At 37.9% G+C, this 22459-nt stretch overlaps 1 protein-coding gene across 1 annotated transcript; it reads left to right on the forward strand.

Annotated features, from left to right (window-relative positions):
- The first annotated feature begins 1892 nt into the window (after nucleotides 1-1892).
- On the forward strand, nucleotides 1893-17109 carry ctdspl2b (CTD (carboxy-terminal domain, RNA polymerase II, polypeptide A) small phosphatase like 2b). Its single transcript, XM_046841087.1, has 13 exons — nucleotides 1893-2073; nucleotides 6669-6839; nucleotides 7328-7445; nucleotides 7619-7765; nucleotides 8247-8459; nucleotides 9622-9712; nucleotides 10129-10240; nucleotides 10408-10494; nucleotides 11807-11869; nucleotides 12104-12183; nucleotides 13227-13353; nucleotides 13828-13923; nucleotides 14827-17109. The coding sequence occupies exons 2-13, from the start codon at nucleotides 6693-6695 to the stop codon at nucleotides 14890-14892; spliced, it is 1347 nt and encodes a 448-aa protein (XP_046697043.1). The 5' UTR covers nucleotides 1893-2073; nucleotides 6669-6692; the 3' UTR covers nucleotides 14893-17109.
- Nucleotides 17110-22459: the final 5350 nt, after the last annotated feature.

The raw sequence follows: 22459 nt of genomic DNA on the forward strand, positions 1-22459 counted from the left end.
ATGAGGGTTTTTTGTTTTTTTGCAAGTAAATTAAGCAAGGTTCAGAAATAGATCAATTGCTGTGCAGGAATATTGTTCAACCAGGTGAGATTGTTTCTTTAATATTTTTTTTAATGCTCAAAACATGAGCTCCTGTTGTTTGTTTGGGGGTTTCTTAAACTTTTTTTTTTAAAGGGCCATGTAAAAATACATCCATGAATGTTTTTACACCAATCAGTTCTGCGGCAAGACAACTTTTCCAAAGTTTAGTCAATCAGGTCACAGTGTAAATGGGTTTGTATTAACCAATCAGGTTGTGAGGTAATGTTTGTGATTCACAGCCAATCAGGTATCAAGAGAACAGGTTGTTACTCCAAACATTTACAAGAGAAAATACTCAAATCAATTCAGATTAATCTTTACAATCCTAGGTTGGCCTGCCAGGTCCTCATTATAGATTGATTTTGTGTATTTCTTTGAGATATGACATTTAGTGTAGTTCACATTATTCTGTAAATATCCTGCCAGTTTGTTGCGAACAAGAAAGCAGATTTTTGTTTTTTAATTGAGACAATAAATGGTCCGAAAAAAATACCTCCAAGTGATTAATGCATGAACTTGTTTTATTTCATTAGATTTTTCTGAGAAAGCTTTATGAAAGTTATAATTTTGTACTTCAAGTTACAAGTTTAGCCTCAGTGTGTGATATGAATGATACTGATTCTTAGGTTTTTTATTTTATATATATATATATATATATATATATATATATATATATATATATATATATATATATATATATATATATATATATAATGTATGTATATGTATATTAAAGGTAGCCTTTTATCAGTACAAATATTTACGAATTTTCTCCTTTTATACATTCATAGATAGGAAAACTGTTATTTTTGTTCGAGACATGGATGCGAGCTGTCGAAGATAAATTAAATTATACATTTTTAGGAATAATAAATGGATAAGTCGAATGGATGATGACTGGAAGCTTGGAATGTTGTACGGATGAATAGATGTATGTTTTGAATTGATTGACAAATTGAAGTTGTAGAATTTCAATGGGTGTATTGAGAATACAAGTTGTATAGGTGAGTGGATGGATGAAGGATGGATGTATTGAGTATAAATCAGATAAGTGGGTGAATGGATGGATGCGAGCTGTATAATTTGAATAGATGGATAAATAAAGGCTGTATTGAGACAGTATAAGTTGGATAGGTGGGTAAATGGATGAATGCAAGCTGTAATTTAGCTGGATGGATGAATAAAAACTATTGACAGTATAAGTTAAAAAGGTGGAATAAATACAAGCTGTATAATTTGGATGAATGGATGAAAAAAGGCTGTAGTGAGAGTATACGTTGGATAGGTTGGTGAAAGGATGAATGCAAGCTGTATCATTTGGATAGATGAATAAATAAATAAATGCTATACTTAGTATAAGTTGGATAGATGGATGGATGGATGGATGAATGTAAGCTGTAATTAGATGGAAGAATGGGTGAATGTATGGTTGGATGCATAGTTTGAATGAAGTGGAATTGGGCATAAAGGTAATTGCAGTATTTTGATAGGTGTGTAGTAGACATGAAAGTAAATTATGATTAAATTGTAGTTAAATTTGTCAGCCGTATGACACTTTGACCGACTTTCTTTGTACGCATATTTTTCCCAGAGCTGTTGGCATGTTTTGTAAAGGGCCGATAATGTTGCTGAATTCATTTATGTAAAGTGTAATATAAATAACAGTATAAGGAAATATTTCTTTGCAAATAAAAAGTAAAAACATTGTCCTGTATCTTTAGACGAACGCTGAGAAGAAAGTGGTAATGAGAGGTGGACGGTGCGCATGCGCAGAATGCTTTTTCCGTTATCCGGGTATTTTACAGTCCGCTGTGTGGCTGAGGAGGCGGGAAATGGCGACTAGTGGTGCAGTGAATAAAATCTAATTTAATAACATTACAGAGCAGAGCGAAGAAAAAGCGGCTTTACACTGAACAAGCCGGACATTGGAACTGTGTCTACAACCGCCAACAAGACCCAGACATCACTCAGACTGGATTACGGGCTTTAACAGTAAGTTTGTCGCGTTTTCAGTAATTTCCTGATGTTGGCTGTGTTAGTGGCTCTGATGTTTGTGTTTGTGATGGAGTCTTTGATGGAGTCTTTGATGGCTGTTGATGTTACTGGTAGTGGCGTTTGTGATGGTGATGGTGATTGTTGCTCTGATGGAATGGTGGCTGTGATTGTGGCTGTGATGGTGGTTGTGATGGCTTTGTTAAATGCTTTGTTGATGATGATGATGGTGTTGATTGTGTTGGTGGCTGTGTTGGTGGTGTTGGTGGTGTTGGTTGTTTTGTTGACTGATGTTGGCTGTGATGTTGATAGTGTTGGTGATGGTGTTGATTATGTTGGCTGTGTTAATGACTGTTGTTCATGGTGTTGGTGGCTGTGTTGGTGAAGGTGTTGGTGATGACTGATAGTGTTGGTGGCGGTAATCGTGTTGTGATTGTTAATGGCTGTGTGGTATATGGTGGTGGTGGTGGCTGTGTTGGTGATGACTGCGATGGTGTTGGTGATGACTGTGATGGTGTTGGTGGCTGTGTTGGTGATGACTGTGATGGTGATGACTGTGATGGTGTTGGTGGCTGTGTTGGTGATGACTGACTGTGATGGTGTTTGATGACTGTGATGGTGTTGATGATGACTGTGATGGTGATGGTGTTGGTGATGACTGTGATGGTGTTGGTGGCTGTGTTGGTGATGACTGACTGTGATGGTGTTGGTGATGACTGTGATGGTGTTTGATGACTGTGATGGTGTTTGATGACTGTAATGGTGTTGGTGGCTGTGTTGTTTATGGTGTGTGGCTGTATTGGGGATGACTGTGATGGTGTTGGTGGCTGTGATGTGATGACTGTGATGGTGTTGGTGGCTGTGATGGTGATGACTGTGATGGTGTTGGTGGCTGTTTTGTTTATGGTGTGTGGCTGTGTTGGTGTTGATGACTGTGATGGTGATGACTGTGATGGTGTTGGTGATGACTGTGATGGTGTTGGTGGCTGTGATGGTGATGACTGTGGTGTTGGTGGCTGTGTTGGTGATGACTGGTGATGACTGTGATGGTGGCTGTGATGGTGATGGTGATGGTGATGACTGTGATTGTGATGGTGTTGATGACTGTGATGGTGTTGGTGGCTGTGTTGGTGATGACTGACTGTGATGGTGTTTGATGACTGTATGGTGTTGGTGGCTCTGTTGTTTATGGTTTGTGGCTGTGTTGGTGATGACTGTGATGTGTTGGTGGCTGTGTTGGTGTTGATGACTGTGTTGTTTAATGTGTCTGGCTGTGTTGGTGATGACTGTGATGGTGTTTGATGTCTGTGATGGTGTTTGATGTCTGTGATGGTGTTTGATGTCTGTGATGGTGTGGGTGGCTGTGTTGTTTATGGTGTGTGACTGTGATGGTGTTGGTGGCTGTGATGGTGATGACTGTGATGGTGGCTGTGATGGTGATGACTGTGATGGTGTTGGTGATGACTGTGATGGTGTTGGTGGCTGTGATGGTGATGACTGTGGTGTTGGTGGCTGTGTTGGTGATGACTGGTGATGACTGTGATGGTGGCTGTGATGGTGATGACTGTGATGGTGATGACTGTGATTGTGATGGTGTTGATGACTGTGATGGTGTTGGTGGCTGTGTTGGTGATGACTGACTGTGATGGTGTTGATGACTGTATGGTGTTGGTGGCTCTGTTGTTTATGGTTTGTGGCTGTGTTGGTGATGACTGTGATGTGTTGGTGGCTGTGTTGGTGTTGATGACTGTGTTGTTTAATGTGTCTGGCTGTGTTGGTGATGACTGTGATGGTGTTTGATGTCTGTGATGGTGTTTGATGTCTGTGATGGTGTTTGATGTCTGTGATGGTGTGGGTGGCTGTGTTGTTTATGGTGTGTGACTGTGATGGTGTGGGTGGCTGTGTTGTTTATGGTGTGTGGCTGTGTTGGTGATGATGACTGTGTTGTTTTGGTGTGTGGCTGTGTTGGTGATGATGACTGTGTTGTTTATGGTGTGTGGCTGTGTTGGTGATGACTGTGTTGGTGTTGATGACTGTGTTGTTTATGGTGTGTGGCTGTGTTGGTGATGACTGTGATGGTGTTGATGACTGTGTTGTTTATGGTGTGGCTGTGTTGGTGATGACTGTGATGGTGTTGATGACTGTGTTGTTTATGGTGTGTGGCTGTATTGGGGATGACTGTGATGGTGATGGTGTTGATGACTGTGTTGTTTATGGTGTGTGGCTGTGTTGGTGATGACTGTGTTGGTGTTGATGACTGTGTTGTTTATGGTGTGTGGCTGTGTTGGTGATGACTGTGTTGGTGTTGATGACTGTGTTGTTTATGGTGTGTGGCTGTGTTGGTGATGACTGTGTTGGTGTTGGTGGCTGTGTTGTTTATGGTGTGTGGCTGTGTTGGTGATGACTGTGATGGTGTTGATGACTGTGTTGTTTATGGTGTGTGGCTGTGTTGGTGATGACTGTGATGGTGTTGATGACTGTTGTTTATGGTGTGTGGCTGTGTTGGTGATGACTGATGATGGTGTTGATGACTGTGTTGTTTATGGTGTGTGGCTGTGTTGGTGATGACTGTGTTGGTGTTGATGACTGTGTTGTTTATGGTGTGTGGCTGTGTTGGTGATGACTGTGTTGGTGTTGATGACTGTGTTGTTTATGGTGTGTGGCTGTGTTGGTGATGACTGTGTTGGTGTTGGTGGCTGTGTTGTTTATGGTGTGGCTGTGTTGGTGATGACTGACGATGGTGTTGGTGGCTGTGTTGTTTATGGTGTGTGGCTGTGTTGGTGTTGACTGTGTTGGTGTTGATGACTGTGTTGTTTATGGTGTGTGGCTGTGTTGGTGATGACTGACGATGGTGTTGGTGGCTGTGTTGTTTATGGTGTGTGGCTGTGTTGGTGATGACTGACGATGGTGTTGGTGGCTGTGTTGTTTATGGTGTGTGGCTGTGTTGGTGTTGATGACTGTGTTGTTTATGGTGTGTGGCTGTTTGGTGATGTTTATGATGACTGATATCATTAATATTCTTATAGACTCATTATTTAGTATATTTATCACTAAGATTAAAATTAGAAGGCAGTTTATTGAGGCATCACATTATATTGTAGGAGTAACTGATTAGATTTTACTAAATAAATGTTTGTTTTGGTGTTTGAATTATTTAACAGCATCCATAAACCTTCTTTTAATTTTTCAAATGAATTCTTTTACAAATAACTTTGAGGATCTGTTTAATACGCTGTAAAAAGAAAACTGATACCGGATAAAGCTGTAGACTTGAAAACATGAACAGAAAACTGACTTCGGGTCCCGAATATGTGTTTGTTAGATTAATTCCAGAAATCAGGAAATGTTCTCCAGAAGTATTAATAATATATAATAAGCAACAAGATAGACAATGGACAGGAATCGCTTTATCTCGGCCAGCTGATCATACAAAACATCGTTTTCCATATAAAACCAAACAACAACTACCTGTCTAAATGTACGGACGTAAAATTGCGTAATTTTTTTCTGTTTTTCTTCACATATTTCTCCAGATTTAATTGTATATTTATCAGAATATATATTTAGCATCTAAATAAAGCTTTAGATATAAGTAGATGTTTCCCAACTCTGTCTGAACTCCTGAAATGTTTAGCTTTGCGCAAAAAATAAAATTCAATTAAAAATAAAATGCTGATATAAAAACCCTCAGCAGTGTGCATGAATGTGGTGTAATATGTTAATGAGCCTAGTTGTTTTGACCAAAAAATTATAATAATATAATTATATTATTCAAAAAAATTAAAAGCACAATACTGAGTGTAAAATGTCTTGATTTCTGGTTTCACCTTTTTACCAAGAATCTCATTACAGGGTCATCACAATATAAAACCCATTCATCGTAATATCTGTATATCTGAGTTTTTTTCAGGTAGACACAAATAAAATAAAATAAAAATCGCTGACAGAAAAAGCAATGCGCTGAATGGGAAAAGGACGCGGGATGTGGGTGATGCTAATTTGGAAAAAGTTATGTCTCGTTCTCCAACATGTGCTAGAGATTGTAGCAAATTTGTATTTATTTATAAAATAATAAAATAAAGAAAAAAAATAATTTCTGCCTGCTAGAATTTTAGCAGTGTTTTAACCTCTGCGATCTGTCGTCGTGTCCCTGAAATAAAATTGCGCAACATCACAAATCTCCGAACCTCATTTTATTTATTTTTTTAATTACATTTATTTTTTTTTTTACAACCGTTAAACGTTTGATTCGTTGTAGATCACAGATGTGCAGAAAATGCTGGTTCTTTGTACACATTTTCTACTCCAGCACAGCAATCTGGTGTTAATTTTCGGATCTCCGCCCCCTCCCCCGCCTCCTTTTCCAGATACAGTCCAGTTTTGTTCCCTATTTCAGAAAGGATTTTTCAGGTTTTGCTTTGCCTTCCTTCTCTGTCCCTTCTCTGGGTTGTTTTTTTTGTAGCAGAAATTCTTTATCTGAACGTGTTGAACGCTCTTGTACATCTTCACAAAACAACCTCGAATCTGATCTCCTGACTTTATTGCCATACGGGAAGATGTCTCATCCTTGTCGTCTTCCTTCTTCTTCTCAACAGTTGTAGATGTGACCGTACAATATCATGAAGCTGAGAATGCGTGAGGCATCTCGGCCACCAAACCCGCCTTGCGTCCGACGACGAGCTCGAAAACCCAAGCGGAGAGGCTTACGATGCTCACTCGGAGGAAAGGGATTTCTGAAGACTATCATCCCTCATGACGCTGTGAAGGTAAAAAAAAAAATCCCCCACCGTTACTACCCTGTCTCACATAACTGCTATTTTAGAATTTGAACAGATGTTATAACGGTGTTTCCTGAATGGCAGAGAATATCAAAGCATAAATATAATCTCAGAAAGAACTGCATACACTCACCTGCACACACACACAGGAACATTACAAATGGTGAAAAAGTTCAAACAGGCAGATCAGATATTATAGCTGTTGGGTTTTTTTTAATTTTTTTTATACTGAAGTAATTTTTTACATAAATTTTTTGAAAAACATATATTCTCACAGAAAGTTCTCTGGGATAAGACTTGAGATTTGAGCACTTTAACACACATCCATCCATTTATCGATCCCAAATCAGCACAACATTGATTGGTTCGGTTTGGTTTTGATGCTGAAAGACGCACATCATATTTAAAGCACTGGAGTCGAGTGGTTTGAGTCTATTCAGTGAGTCAAGTCACTTTCTTCATTTTGCTCGGAGCAGAAGAAACCACGAGGAGCCAAGAGGAGTCGTGTGACCTGTGACCTCATCACGTCGTCCCCTCAAAGCATCAGTGTCTGCAGGAAACGAGTAGGACGCAGAAGCCGCTCCGTTAACCAGGGTGAGATGGCACATAAATTGAAGCATGGTAGATGAATTTACTGAGAAGGCTTTGCACTACAGTACACGTGAGTTGTAGTCGTGTGAACAGAGGTGTGATTGGAAATGCAGCTAAAGAAAAACGTAATTTAACCTCACGCAGATGATTTGTTTACCTTCAAAACTCTGACACAGAAACCAGGAAGTGTGATGCTATTAAACAGACCAAGAACAGTGTGAAGCTGGAGGCTGGAGATGCTTTGGACAGTCCTCCTCGAACCACTGTACTGGGAACCGTGTTCTCTCCTGTCTTCAACTACTTCTCCCCGGCCAACAGAACAGGTAAGAGGTTTATCAGCGCGACTAAAAAGTCCATTACCTCTTAGATCACGATAACTGCGGGATATTTCTATTTTGATTTTCGTGCTCTTCGCTGACCGCTCGGATTAGTGGTAACGGTTGACCGATTCATCGGTTTTGCCGATTAATCGCCAGCGGTAGTTGATCGCTGAAACTATCGGCTACCGGCAAATGGTCATACTGATAGTTTTTCTGTCTAAACATACGGACGTAAAATTGTATTCTTTTTATTGTTTTTTTCTTGACATATTTAATCAGTTTTAATTGTATAATTATCAGTATATATATTAAGCATCTAGATAAAGCTTTAGATATAAGTAGATGTTTCCCAACTCTGTCTGAACTCCTGAAATGGGGTAGCCAAGATTAGATTTATTAATGTTTACTTACAATTAATTATTTACATGTGTTAATACAATTAGTATTGTTATTAAATTAGGATATCATCATTCCTCTCTGTTAGGTTTGGACCTGCCGGGTCAGGCCATGGAGGCTGAGGAGATTATAAAGCAGTTGGACATGGAGCAGGTGGAGGACGTGCCGATGGGGGCTGCCGCATCACCACCAGGACAGTGTGGCCCAAACTTCCCCAGTGCCATGTCCCCCTACTACAGCCACACTGAGAGAGGGGAGGAAGAGGATGTGGCCAATCACTCTGATATGCCTCCTCTCACAGGTACAGAACTAAAACTGTCTGTCTGTCTGTCCATCTCTTTCATTTGTCTCTCCATTCCTTTATATGTCTGTCTGTCTCTCTCTTTATCTCTCTCTGAATTTCTTTATCAATCTATCTGTCTGTCCATCTCTTTCTGCTTGTGCAATTTATTGTTCTGTCCTTTTATATTCCTGTTTGTACCATCTTCTTTATCTGTCCATCTCTTTATATGTTTATTTGTCTGACTTTCTATTTCTCTTTTTTGTCAGCCTTTGCTTTATCTAACTCTTTTTTTTGTCTGTCTTCATTCATCTCTATTACCGTAATTTGCGGACTATAAAGCGCACCCAAATATAAACTCGATTTTACAAAGATTTTTATTTTGAACATTAATAAGCCACACCTGTGTATAAGTCTACATTGAAACTAATGAACTTTACACAGGCTTTGAGGAAAGGCAGTGTCTGTTACACTGTGTAACGTGTGAAATACGTTGTGGCTCCTTTAAGAGCAGAGCGGCATTTTGGGAATAGCCTGCCGCGCATGTTTCCGGTATTACTGCATGTGTGCAAGACCGAGGAATATGTCCTTATTATTTTCTGATGCTCATTTCTAAGTTTCTTTGACTAACCTGTAACGCTGTTGCCAAGAAAAATAAAAAAGCACGAGTTTTGGAAACCTGTCTGTGCTTATATGATTTCTGTTGCAACTGGAGTTAGCGAGTGAGCGGCAGGTCAAACGTCAGAGGAACCTGTTCTGCAATTTCATTGGTCTAATGTTATGGGTCTCAGTTTTTTGGCTTGAAAAATCCATATATTAGCCGCTTCATTGTTTAAGTCGTGGGGTTCAAAGCGTGGGAAAACAGTAGCGCGCTTATAGTCCGGAAAATACGGTAGTCTGTTTATACATTTTCTGTCTGTCTGTCTGTCTGCTTCTCTTTTTTATCTATCCTTCTGTCTGGTCTGTCTCTGTCTTTATCAAGTCTGTTTGCTCATCTCTTCATCAAGTCTCATATCAGTCTCTGTTACTCTCTTTATCTGTCTGTAAATATCTGTCTTTTTCTCACTGTCATCTTGTCTGTCCATCCCTTTACCCGTCTGTCCAAATCTTTATCAGGCTATTTGTCTGTCCCACCCTTTATCTCTCTGTCCGTCCATCACTTTATCTGTCTCTCTGTGTTTAGCTGCAGGATATCCATCAGTCAGTGGTTATGTGGAGGTTCCTGCATGTGTTCCTGACCCGTCGTGTGAGGAGGAATGGGAGGTGTTTGACCCGTGAGTACCACTGCTTACAGACCGTGACATTACTGAACACACTCTCGAGTTTGGACTAATGCATGTCTAGAATGTGGGTTAAAATGGTTATCAATCATATCACATATTAGTGAGAAATAAAGTTTGGTTTTGGCACGAAAATGATCGGCATTGTCGGTGTACACCTTTAGGTTCAGTGATAAACGGTGATTACTGTCTGTCTGGAGTTTCTGATGTTCTCCTTGTGTCCCTCTGGGGTTTCCTCTTGGGTTCCCTCCAATTTTTTCCACCTTCAAAAAAATGGACTGTATTAATGTCTGATAAATGTGATCTAACAGTTATATTGTTAGTTTATGTAGCTTTGTAGCTTTCCTATCTGAAGTGCTCTAGTTTTGACTTTAGTTTGTGGTGAACATGTTGGTGTTGGATGTTCGTAGATATTTTTTCATCAAGCATGTACCCCCACTAACCGAGGAGCAGCTGACACGTAAACCTGCACTGCCTTTAAAGACACGCAGCACACCCGAGTTCTCCCTCGTCATAGACCTGGTGAGTGTTAACTACAAGTAGAATCATCTACTTACATCACATCTGAAGTGTTTTACGCCACAGCAGTTATTAGTTATTAAAGGAACAACAATTCTTTTTATATCTGTTTAAAAGAGGAAGTAGGTTTTGATTTATGGAGTAACTGCTTGTGTGCTGTCTGTCTCAAGGACGAAACTTTAGTTCATTGCAGTCTGAACGAGCTTGAAGATGCAGCACTGACGTTCCCCGTCCTTTTCCAAGATGTTATTTACCAGGTAAAAACTGTCACCGCTCTCACCGCTGCAGCCCGGGTTCGATTCCCGGTCAGGGAACCAAACCCGAGCCATTAGTGTTGCACAAGCCAGTGCACTCTTAGTGCCGGTCCCAAGCCCGGATAAATGGGGAGGGAGGGTTGCTTTAGGAAGGGCATCCAGCGTAAAAACATGTGCCAAATCAAACATGCGGATCATGAATACGGATGATCCGCTGTGGCGACCCCTAATGGGAGAAGCCGAAAGAAAGTTATTATCCCCAAGTTAGACGAAGAAAAGTTCCACAAGAGGGCGCTATTGCACCACTTTTACTGCCTTATCTATAAGGGCTGAAGATGTACAGAAAGGCAGAGTATCAGAGCGCACTGGTATTACGTTGGCATTGTCAGTGGCACATTGCTATTCGTGTTTTATCAGCGATTTTGGCAGTAATTACATTAATGATGATAAAAATGTTTTGTGAGCCAGACTCTCTCAGACATCACAAGATAACCATGGAGATGAAAATAATTTAGTTCTGATAAATGTACAGTGATAAAAGAAGTAAAAATGTGCTTGTCCATGATGTGCAGCTGTCGTGTGTCTACATTATGACAATAAGAACATTGACAATATCAACCAAAGTATTGGAACATCTGACTTTTAACTTGCTACATTTGCTACACCCGTAACCGGAACACTCGCCACACCCGTATCTCGCCGCACCCGTAACTGGGACACTGGCCGCACCCGTAACTGGGACACTGGCCGCACCCCTAACCGGAACGCTCGCCGCACCCCTAACCGGAACACTCGCGGCACACCTAACCGGAACCCTCGCCGCACCCCTAACCGGAACCCTCGCCGCACCCCTAACCGGAACCCTCGCCGCACCCCTAACCGGAACCCTCGCCGCACACCTAACCGGGACCCTCGCCGCACACCTAACCGGAACCCTCGCCGCACCCCTAACCGGAACCCTCGCTGCACCCCTAACCGGAACCCTCGCCGCACCCCTAACCGGAACACTCGCTGCACCCCAGGCCTCTTTACCCTACATAAACACCTGACATCCTCTCAGAAGGGTTTAATTTATTATAAGATAAATTCTAATTTAATGGTTTATGTCCGCAAAGATTTTTCCGTATAGTGTAAGTCACCACATTTACACAACACAATAGAATTGAAAATCTCTGGACTTTTATAAAAAAAATTCGAGTTTGCAAATGCTGGTCTTATTTTAATCCATGCTGTATATTGCATTTGTGCTCGTATTTCTGTCTTGTGTGCGTGAATGCAGATGCGACCTGATTTTTCTTCTCTTCTTTATCCACAGGTTTACGTGCGCTTAAGGCCCTTTTTTAGAGAATTCCTCCAGCGGATGTCTCAGATTTATGAGGTTGCCATGTTTCTTTTCTCCTCACTCAGTAATTACACAGCACACACTCAGAGAAAAGTCAATCACTGAGAATGAATGAGAACTAAAATGTTGTTAACGTCTGAAATTACAGTATTTTATCCTTTGTTCATACACTTTTTAGAATAAAATATGGCAAAATGTAATGTAAACTTGTTGGGCATGTCTAATCTGACCGTAAATAAGATCCTTTTTTTTTTTTTTTATCCCTCTTAGATCATTCTTTTCACTGCGTCGAAGAAAGTGTACGCGGATAAGTTGCTGAACATTCTCGATCCGAAGAAGGAGTTAGTTCGGTAAGCGGATTATAACTTTTTTTACTTTTGTTTCGTTTGTTTGTTTTTGTTTTTTTTTTTTTTTATAAATGCATTGCAGCAAAACCAACAAATCGATTGCATGTTACAAACCCTGATTACAAACCTGAAAGTTGTGTATTACATACAAAACACAGCCTGATTACCAAAAAAAAAAAAAAGCCGAGTCAGCTAAGTAAGGAATAATGCATGACCGGTAGTGCTGTTCTCGGAATCTAATCCACGCCGGAGTGATGTGATCACACAGTTACTGTAACCATGCTGAAGTTGAATATTTTTCTTTACCAGCATGTTTTATTCCTCTTATTCTGCAGCAGTTCTTATTCGAAATGATTAAATAATGACCAAACAAAAAGATTGGGGCTGCTGCGATCAATTATTTAAAAAGTGTATTCTAATGATTGTTCCATCGATTAATCGAGTATTCGGATAAGAAGTAGTTTTTACTTTATTAAAGATTAATACTAAATAAGAGAGAGGAAGTTAGGCAGGTCTCTTAAAACAAACAAGTCATTTGTTTATCTTTTTAAAATTTAGTTTATTTTAATTACATCGGATAATTGGATAAGAAGTCCTTTTTTTTTTAGTTTGAAACACACTGTCCAGCCAATCAGAATAGAGTAGACAGACCATGGTGTAATTGAAACAGTGTAATATGCTGTGGTGTAAGTGGGAAGCTTGGATATATTTATAGTGAACGTATAGTTGAAAATGACCTTGGAGGGTTTTAGAGACAAAAGAAATAAAAAATGCATCATCGTAAAATGCTTTTTAATTTGAATGTAGAGAGGGAACTGTAATAAATTTTGGCGATGATGCGCTGTGGTTTCTTTACTGGCTTTGATTACAGCGTGGGTTGGGTTTGTGGGTTAGTTTCGGGTCAGACAGACGATGTGATATATAGGTGTCAGCTCTTTGGTTTGTCTGCATTATTCAGTCTCATCCCAGTACTGGAATGGAAACCAATACACTTTCTTTCCACTCATTCTTTTTTTTTCTCTCTTTTTTTTTTTCTTCTTCTCCAGGCACAGGTTATTTCGCGAACATTGTGTCTGTGTCCAGGGCAACTACATCAAAGATCTGAATATTCTCGGGAGAGATCTTTCGAAGACCATCATTATCGACAACTCGCCACAAGCATTTGCGTATCAGGTGAGATAAACACAGCTGTGAAAAGAATCCTCCATTCATCCATTGGATCACATAAGCCCCGCCCCCTAGGTGAGCTGACATTGGCTGACAAGCTGAAAAATCCTATTTTTTTTGTTACATAAAAAAAAAAAAAAAACAGATTTGCTTTTATCAATAATAATAATAATAATATTAATAATAAATTATCCTACTCACTAAAAGTAGGATAACTTGGCCATTAGTTCAGGTTACTAGTTTTGGATTAATATTTACGTGATTATGCACATTAAACCACTCACGGAGTTTATTTATTACACGGTCGAACAACTAAAAACTGCAACGAACAACTACAATATATAGTACAGCGATTTCATTGTTTTTTTTTATTGGAATCTTCTAGCAGAAGTCAAACTGCAGGAATCATTTTTATGATTTATTTGATTGATCTGCTGATTGGATCATTAACTAAATCCTCACGGTGTTTGATATTCACAGCTGTCTAATGGGATCCCGATTGAAAGCTGGTTCATGGACAAGAACGACAACGAACTTCTCAAGCTGGTGCCTTTTCTAGAAAAGCTGGTGGAGTTGGTATGTCCCTCACAGCAGGGCTTCTTGACAACTTTTTGCTTTATATTAAGGATAAAAATGGTCATGTTTTTCTCAATCATTTATTTTTTGACTTAATGGAAAAATTCTATCTGTAACTAAAAATTTAAGCTCAGACTGTAATCTTATTTTAAATAAAAATGAATGATTTCCATAATTAATGCTGAAAAAGCATATATGAATTGTTTATCCATTGATTCATATATTCATTGTTTTATTTATATATATATATATATATATATATATATATATATATATATATATATATATATATATATAGTTGATGCAATACAATCCAGTTCCATGAGAAAGCGATTAAATATTTGGACCTCACAATCATCTACGACACAGTCGAGCATTAATACATACAAAAAAAATTAATAAAAAAAAAACAACTTGTCACCTATACCTATTTGCTTTTCCACCAATCAGAAACCCAGAGCTTTAATCATTGAGACGTTGAGTTTAGATATTTAAGGCAACCGTTCCGTTTTAAAGTTATTTTCACAAAACCATCAAAATCTGTTTAATACGATTTTAAATCATAAGAATGCAACATTCCATTGTTTGATGATTACATTAAACACGACTATTCCCAAGACAATTACTTGATATTGTTACAGTAGCACAGAGCCTGCTGTGATACGAATTTAATTCATAAAGCAATAATTCAATATTCTGATTAATGCCAGTGACATGAGCTTCAGCTGCCACTTAAGTTAGTATCCTCTAGTTGTTGGATGATTAAATTTTTTTTAAAGATAGCAGCTCTTTTACAGATTATGGATTTGCCTCAATTCATTAAAATCTACAATCCAGATCATCTGATCATTGCACTTTTATGTGTCTGTCTGTCTATTTATTTATTTTGTCTCCTCTCTCCAGGATGAGGATGTGCGGCCACATGTACGTGAGCGCTTTCGTCTGCACGACCTGCTGCCTCCTGACTGAAGCGTGAGTCCCGGGACGTCTGCAGCCAAACGCGAGTAATAAAGACTGACGAGGACGGCAGAAAACCAGCCTTTTTATGGGGATCGGGGGGGCGGGGTGTTTCTTTCCTGCTGTTACAGTAGTGATAAGAGGGGGAAAAAAAGCAGATTAAATAGGATTTATGAATTGTGGTGTTAATGAGGCTGTCCCCGAGTTTCAGCACTCGAGTGATTGTTCGCTTTTGTTTTTGCATGTGCTTGCTCTGTCTTTTCACTCGCTTCTTCTGTTGAAGTGGAAGAGCACAATCTTAAGGAGGATGATCCCCATTTATTTTATTTTATTATTTTGTTAATCATCTTGAAGCATATTATTCTTTGACAATTATGTATTCTTCAGTAATTACAATGAAACCGATTGGAAAACTGTGTAGATAGGAACGTAAGTCTGGAACAGGCAAACATTTAAAGGGATTTAATACACTTTCTGTCCACTTTAATAGGAACACCTGAAACCCTGCTGAATTATGGTGATTTTTCTGTATTCACCTCTTAGTCAGGGAGCGTCTGCTACTGCATGAAGTCAGATTCTTGTTTCCTTTGCTGACTGCATTTGGATTTCTGCTGGTAGACTCAATCCGGCCCAAGGTTTTCACACATTTACAGAAATGCTCTTCTGCTCACAATAGTGGCAAAGAGCAGTTGTCTGTCTTTAGAATTCCTATCAGCTCTAACCAGATTTGTCGCGAGTTTTTTTTTGCATCATCGTGTGTAGAGACTGTTTTGTGTGTGTGTGTGTGTGTGTGTGTGTGTGTGTGTGTGTGTGTGTGTGTGTGTGTGTGTGTGAAAATCCCGGGAACCATTCTGAAACCAACAACCATTTAACATCTACAGGCAATGAGGTCACATTTCTTTCCCATTTAGATGTTTGGCATGATTGATTGGTGAATTGGAAATGCTTTACACCGGTGTCCCTATTAAAGTGGCCAGTCTTTTCTTCTTCTTTTTTTTTTTTTTTTTTTTTTTAAGCTACTTAAGGTTTTATAAGAATTTTTAACATCTGCACCTTCGAGACTTGTCATTAATACTCAAGTTACGATTCCAAGAACGCCACTCAAGGTTGCGTTATTTCTTCTTTTTCTTTTTAGATATTTACGTTTTTATTACATTCTTATTTTTATTATTTGTATTAGATATATCTATTTTTGTAAATCAGTGTTCATGGTCCATTATGGTTTAGTGTTCAATTGTAAATAAGCAATTTTGAGGGAAATGTTGACCACAAAAAGTAGCACAAAAGGTTTTTTTTGACTAGAAATTCCCTGAGATCACCTGAGAAAATGGGTCTTAGCAACAGCAGCATGGACTGAAATGATCTAAAAAATAAAAAAAAAAATTTGCAAATTAACAAATGACACTTTTAACTTAGTTAAATAGTTAATAATCTCATAATGAGTGAGTGAGACACTATACTGACAAATGTTTGTGGAAACCTGACTATAAGATTCTTCTGTGCTTTTTGACCATCCCATTCCACATTTAGTCCTCACTTTTCTGGGAAAAGGTTCCACCAGGTTTTGGAGTATAGCTGTGGATTTGTTTTCTTTTGGGCCACGAGGATGGTAGTAAAGTCAGGTACTGATGTAGAGTGTGGAGGCCTGGGGTGCAGACAGGATTTCACCTCATCCCAAAGGTAATGAGGTGAGAGCTCTTTACTGACTCTCAGTGCTTCCACTCATTAAAACCATATCTTCATGGAGCTGGTGTTGTCATGCTGGAACAGGTGGGTCTTCTAGTACAAGTCAAGGGAAAATTAAATTCTGCTGTTTTCCAAAGACAGCCGGTACAATTGTGTGCCTCCTGTGTGGTAACCGTTTGGAGAAGAAACATATATGGCTGGAAAAGTCAGGAATTTCAGTACATTTGTCCTTTTAGTTCATTTTACATGTTTTGTCTTTACTCAGATGTTGCAGTGTTGTTCTAAGGGTTTTTTTAAAGCACTTTTTATGCTTTGTTTAAAGTCCATCATGGTTATCCAAAGGTTTGGGAAGCATATCCAAGGAGTCGGTTTTAATTTCAATATAATTTTTGATTTTAGTCCATTTATTTACAGTTTAATTAAAAAAAAAAAAAAGTTAAATGTCTGCAGCAAGTTTGAAAATCCCTGGTCTAAAGGGTAATTTTTAAGTATTTGGATCCTTGTTTGCTTTTTAAATAAAACACACACACACAAACACACACACACACATATATATATATATATATATATATATATATATATATATATATATATATATATAGTACAGACCAAAAGTTTGGACACACCTTCTCATTCAGAGTTTTCTTTATTTTTATGACTATGAAAATTGTAGATTCACACTGAAGGCATCAAAACTATGAATTAACACGTGGAATTATATATGGAATTATATACATAACAAAAAAGTGTGAAACAACTGAAAAATGTCATATTCTAGGTTCTTCAAAGTAGCCACCTTTTGCTTTGATTACTGCTTTGCACACTCTTGGCATTCTCTTGATGAGCTTCAAGAGGTAGTCACCTGAAATGGTCTTCCAACAGTCTTGAAGGAGTTCCCCGAGAGATGCTTGGCACTTGTTGGCCCTTTTGCCTTCACTCTGCAGTCCAGCTCACCCCTAAACCATCTCGATTGGGTTCAGGTCCTGTGGAGGCCAGGTCATCTGGCGCAGCACCCCATCACTCTCCTTCTTGGTCAAATAGCCCTTGATGCCTTCAGTGTGAATCTACAATTTTCATAGTCATGAAAATAAAGAAAACTCTTTGAATGAGAAGGTGTGTACTGTATATGCACGTGTGTGTGTGTGTGTGTGTGTGTGTGTGTGTATAAATTATAAATATTTTTTTTTTTATTATTGTATTTTTTTAAGGCACTTTAATATGCGGTGTTACAGAATTTAAAAAAGTGCGAATTTGAAAAGAATAAAAAATGAAACGCAATACTAAGCTTGTCTATTTAAAATGTTAAACACAGTTACATCTAAATTTAATGCAATAATGAAACAAGAGCTACAGATTTTGGTGCTGTAGTAATTCATTTATGTTTAATGGTTTGATATGAAATTGAATTGAATCATGGTAGCGTTTTGCTCCCATCACTGTGTGATTGATTTTGAATTTTGTTTCCACAGTTGAAAACATTTGAGCTGGGAAGAGTCTCAGACTGTGAGCTCTGATGCCTTTTTATTTCTGTATCTGAATGTCAAAGTCCCTATTCAACTCAATTCCTTTTTAAATCCCCTTAAAACCATAGTAGGAAAAAAAGCTTCTGTAAAAAAATTTGTAATAAATAATTGCAAAGCAATACTAGAAGAGAAGTGATCCCAAGGATCCTGCTCTATTAAAAAAAATGAAAGAAAGAAAGGTGTTTAATATTCTTTCTCATTGAAAGAGTTCACAATCAGTTACATAAAGTATGCAAATGGATTTTCGTGTATTTTAACGCGTTGTACAAAACACCTTGCCCTGCATGTGATGGTGTGAGAGGTCTTTGTCTTGAAGTGCAAAAATACAGCTGTAAATATTTTTTGAGAGATTTTCTGTCACATAATGAGACTTATTTTCTTTTTGTCAAAAAAAAAAAAGAAAAAAGCTGTAGCAGATATCGCTCAGCGAGATGACGATCCTTAACACAAGGAAATGTTTCTGCCATTCATTTTAAATGGAAATGTGTTTCTTATCTGTGTACTGTTGTTGTTTTTTTTTCTATTTACTGTGTTCTGTGTATGTTTGTATATTTAGTTACCCCAAACCTGGGTTTCTGTGGGAAAGTTCTTCATTAAATTTGAACTGTGGCAGTTTTTCTGCAGAAACCAACTAGTTCCAGATCTTTTTTTCTTTCTTTTTTTTTTTTTTTTTTTTTTTTTTTTTTTTAATAAATAAATAAATACAGCTGTCCTTTAAATCGTTTTATCATTAAAATTTAAACATTGTTAGACTGTTAATTCAAAAGTCATAAGTCTTTTCATTGTCTAATATTGATGTGTATAAATAATAACGATAATTAAAGTTTCCAATCCAAAAAGGTGTTGAAAGTGGAATGCCTTTTTTTTTTTTTTTTTGTCACCTTTTTGAAATTTAATGTTCAAATTTAGGGGTTAGGGCTACTAAAGTAGTTCACTTTCCATAGTGCATTATAAGTTGGTGTAATGGCGATGTGTTTGGGTTATAAGCACTACTTATAATGCATTATGAACTAAATTTCTAGCTGTATTCCCTTGTCATTAACAATGTGCATAAAGTCTTATAAATTCATTATAACGTGTAATGATGTAGTGTATTTTTTTTTTTTTGTTTTTTTTTTTTTAACTCCCAATATGGGCTCCTATCAGATATAATAATTATTTCCTTTTTACTTAATTTATTAGCAGAACAAACACTTCTGTAAGTTTATGATTAAATCAATAGAATCATGGAGAATTAAAAAAAGAAATTTAATAATAATAATTCAGTTATGACATTTGGTTGTGGTTTTGTCTGATATAATTTTTATATGCTTTTTATATTATATGTTTGTTTTTCCTTCTCTTTCTCCCTCGTTGTCAGAAAGCAGCCTCTTCGATATTTGCTCAGGTGCGTTCCACCTTAAAGCAGGTCTCAATTAATTAACAGCTGTAATAAATTATTTAGTCGTGATTATTCCGTTGCTCCAATCCGTTTGCACCTGTTTCTTCCTCTTTTTGGTTTTAATTACCTCTTTACTATGGATTGGGTTAGAAGGAGATATTGGAGTGTGTGTGGGTGTGGGTGTGGGTGTGGGTGGGGGGTGTTGCTTGTGTGTTGGGAATTGCCCCGAAATGTAACACACACACTACTCAACTCAGACCTCGAGGCACAGTTTCGGCTCTGCTGCCGCTTTTTGTTAACTTGGACATATCTAAGATATCTGGAGGAGACTGATTTTTTTAATGTATTTTTCTTTTTGAAAATTCTCAAATGATCCAACAAAATTACAAATATAAGCTTCAGTATCACACTTTAACAATTAATTTCAGGAACCCTTGAGTGTGTTGGAGAAGATGCACTGCACTGGATGTATTTTACTTCTTACAGCCTGTACTGTAGTCGGTAAGTCTGTCTTTATGATGTTAGTTTTCCTGACATGTTTGAGTTCTTCCTAATGGAGGCAGTAATAAAAAAAAATGGCATTTTTTGTGATTCATAGGATGTACTGTATAAGATTGACATTCCTTGTCATAAAGGGAAAAATGTTGGATTGATAAAATGTAAAATATTTGTATATATTTTTATAGTTTATAATTGTTTTAATGTATTCAGAAAAATTGGTTTAGTATAAAAATAGAATGAGGTATTAAAATATATATATATATATATATATATATATATATATATATATATATATATATATATATATATATATATATAAATTACAGTACAGACCAAAAGTTTGGATACACCTGCTCATTCAAAGAGTTTTCTTTATTTTCATGACTATGAAAATTGTAGAGTCACACTGAAGGCATCAAAACTATGAATTAACACATGTGGAATTATATACAATACAAAAAAGTGAACTGAAAATATGTCATATTGTAGGTTCTTCAAAGTAGGCATCAAGAGAATGCCAAGAGTGTGCAAAGCAGTAATCTAAGCAAAAGGTGGCTACTTTGAAGAACCTACAATATGACATATTTTCAGTTGTTTCACACTTTTTTGTATTGTATATAATTCCACGTGTTAATTCATAGTTTTGATGCCTTCAGTGTGACTCTACAATTTTCATAGTCATGAAAATAAAGAGAACTCTTTGAATGAGAAGGTGTGTCTAAACTGTTGGTCTGTACTGTGTATATATATAAATTTTTAGTGCGTCATTTGAAAATAAATTGGAGTTGTTGTTTTGAGGATTTGAGTATTACATGAAATAAAGAACATTGATACACATTTGTGACACCTGTTTGCAATAACAATGCAAAACCTGACTCATTTGTTTCTTCTCCGTCTTCTACTTCTTATTATTATTGTGGTGCCCAGGGTTTGTTAATGATGAGCAAAAAGTCTTGAAGAATCTCATCACTCGTCGGACCGAGTTCAACTCCAAATCCAGTGACTCTGAGAAAGCTCGAGATGTTCTCATGGAGAAAACTCGTTCATTAAAAACCAAAGAAGCCGAGGAGAAGGAGAAAATGAGGGTCAGAACCAGGTTTGGGTCAAACCTTTATCAGACCCAAGGCACGAGTAGAACCAGTCTCAACACAGAGCCGCCCATTCTGAACTCTTACCTAAATCTTCTCAATGGTTTATACCAAACGTCCCAGCCGATACTGATGGACGGCTTCCTTCGTGCTCTGGTTTGTCGGTTAGCTAACAGGACGGAGTGTGGGTGGCAGGCCGTTTTGACTGAAGCTCTGCTTCCTAAGTTAGGTGGGCCGCTTATGTCCTTCCTGACTTCCATTAAATCTCAGACATGTCCATTAAACAGTTTTCAGAAGAGTGGAGATCCGACTGGGGCACAGTCACAGCTCAACGCTCTTTATGAGATGCTGAGTGCCATCTGGTCTCTACAGCTTTCTGAGAACTTTTGGACTGTATGGAACGCTTTTATAGACTTGTCCTTGTCTCCTTTGATGTTAGACTTCTCTCGTCTTATGGTAGACTTTCTCAAGTCTTTAGTGGAACTCGTAACAGTCGGATTGCAGTTCGGAATTGAGGCTCCTACGCTGAACCAGTCTCAACATTGTCCTCAGGGTTAGTTGATGATGTTGTGTTGAAACATAATGCAACTTTTAAAACTTAATGCTTTGAGCTTAAAATCACGCGTTTGCAGTAACCTGGATGCAACTCTTTTTTTTTTTTTTTTTTTTTTTTTGTATACAGGTGACCTTAAACAACTTCTAATATGGTGAGTTTCAGCTTGTCCAGTTTTATTGCTTATGAACAGTGGGTTTCTTAGAGTTTTTTTATTGCAACTTACAGAAATGTTTATTATATACCTTTTGAACACAGAGCACTAAATTTGTTTGGTGGCCCTTCATGGAAACTGTATTGGTCTCTGGGCCCCTGCTAACAAATTATGTACAGCCATTTAATTTCAGTAGTCTCTTTCTGGGTTTTGGGTTTTGGGTTTACAGACATAAATTAAACATTGTGCAAGTATATGTATGAATTTGTGTCCAAGTGAAGATTGGAGGGGGGGTATTAAACTGTAAAGAATTAAACACAGAAAGGAAAAGTATCACCATTAAGTGTTGACATTTTTTTATTCACCCTGTATTCTGCAGTGAAGGTTATATTAAAAATGTTATGAAATATTTTTGTTTCATCCAGGGGCATTAGCCAGAATCTGAGTTGGTCCTTTGGAGATTCAATCCTGAACATGTTTTTGACAGTGGGCGTACCTCCGTGCAGCAATACAGACTTGGCATGTCAAACTGCCTATGAAATCCCGAGCATACGATCTTTCGCCTCTGTACTGGACGGCACTGTAACACAACTGACCTGCGATGAACAGGATGTTACACAACTTAATAACACCATTTGTAATGAGATTATAGGCAGTAGATCTCAAGTTCCAGACACTCTTTATTATATTTGT

This window comes from Silurus meridionalis, chromosome 26, assembly GCF_014805685.1.
Source record: "Silurus meridionalis isolate SWU-2019-XX chromosome 26, ASM1480568v1, whole genome shotgun sequence".
In the NCBI taxonomy this organism is placed as follows: Eukaryota; Metazoa; Chordata; class Actinopteri; order Siluriformes; family Siluridae; genus Silurus; species Silurus meridionalis.

Bases quoted from the DNA above. Each gene is read 5' to 3' on its own strand.
- ctdspl2b (XM_046841087.1), top strand. From the start codon at position 6,693: ATGAAGCTGAGAATGCGTGAGGCATCTCGGCCACCAAACCCGCCTTGC. The intron at 7,766-8,246 runs GTAAGAGGTTTA...CCTCTCTGTTAG, and splicing joins CTCCCCGGCCAACAGAACAG to GTTTGGACCTGCCGGGTCAG. The intron at 10,495-11,806 runs GTAAAAACTGTC...CTTTATCCACAG, and splicing joins TCCAAGATGTTATTTACCAG to GTTTACGTGCGCTTAAGGCC.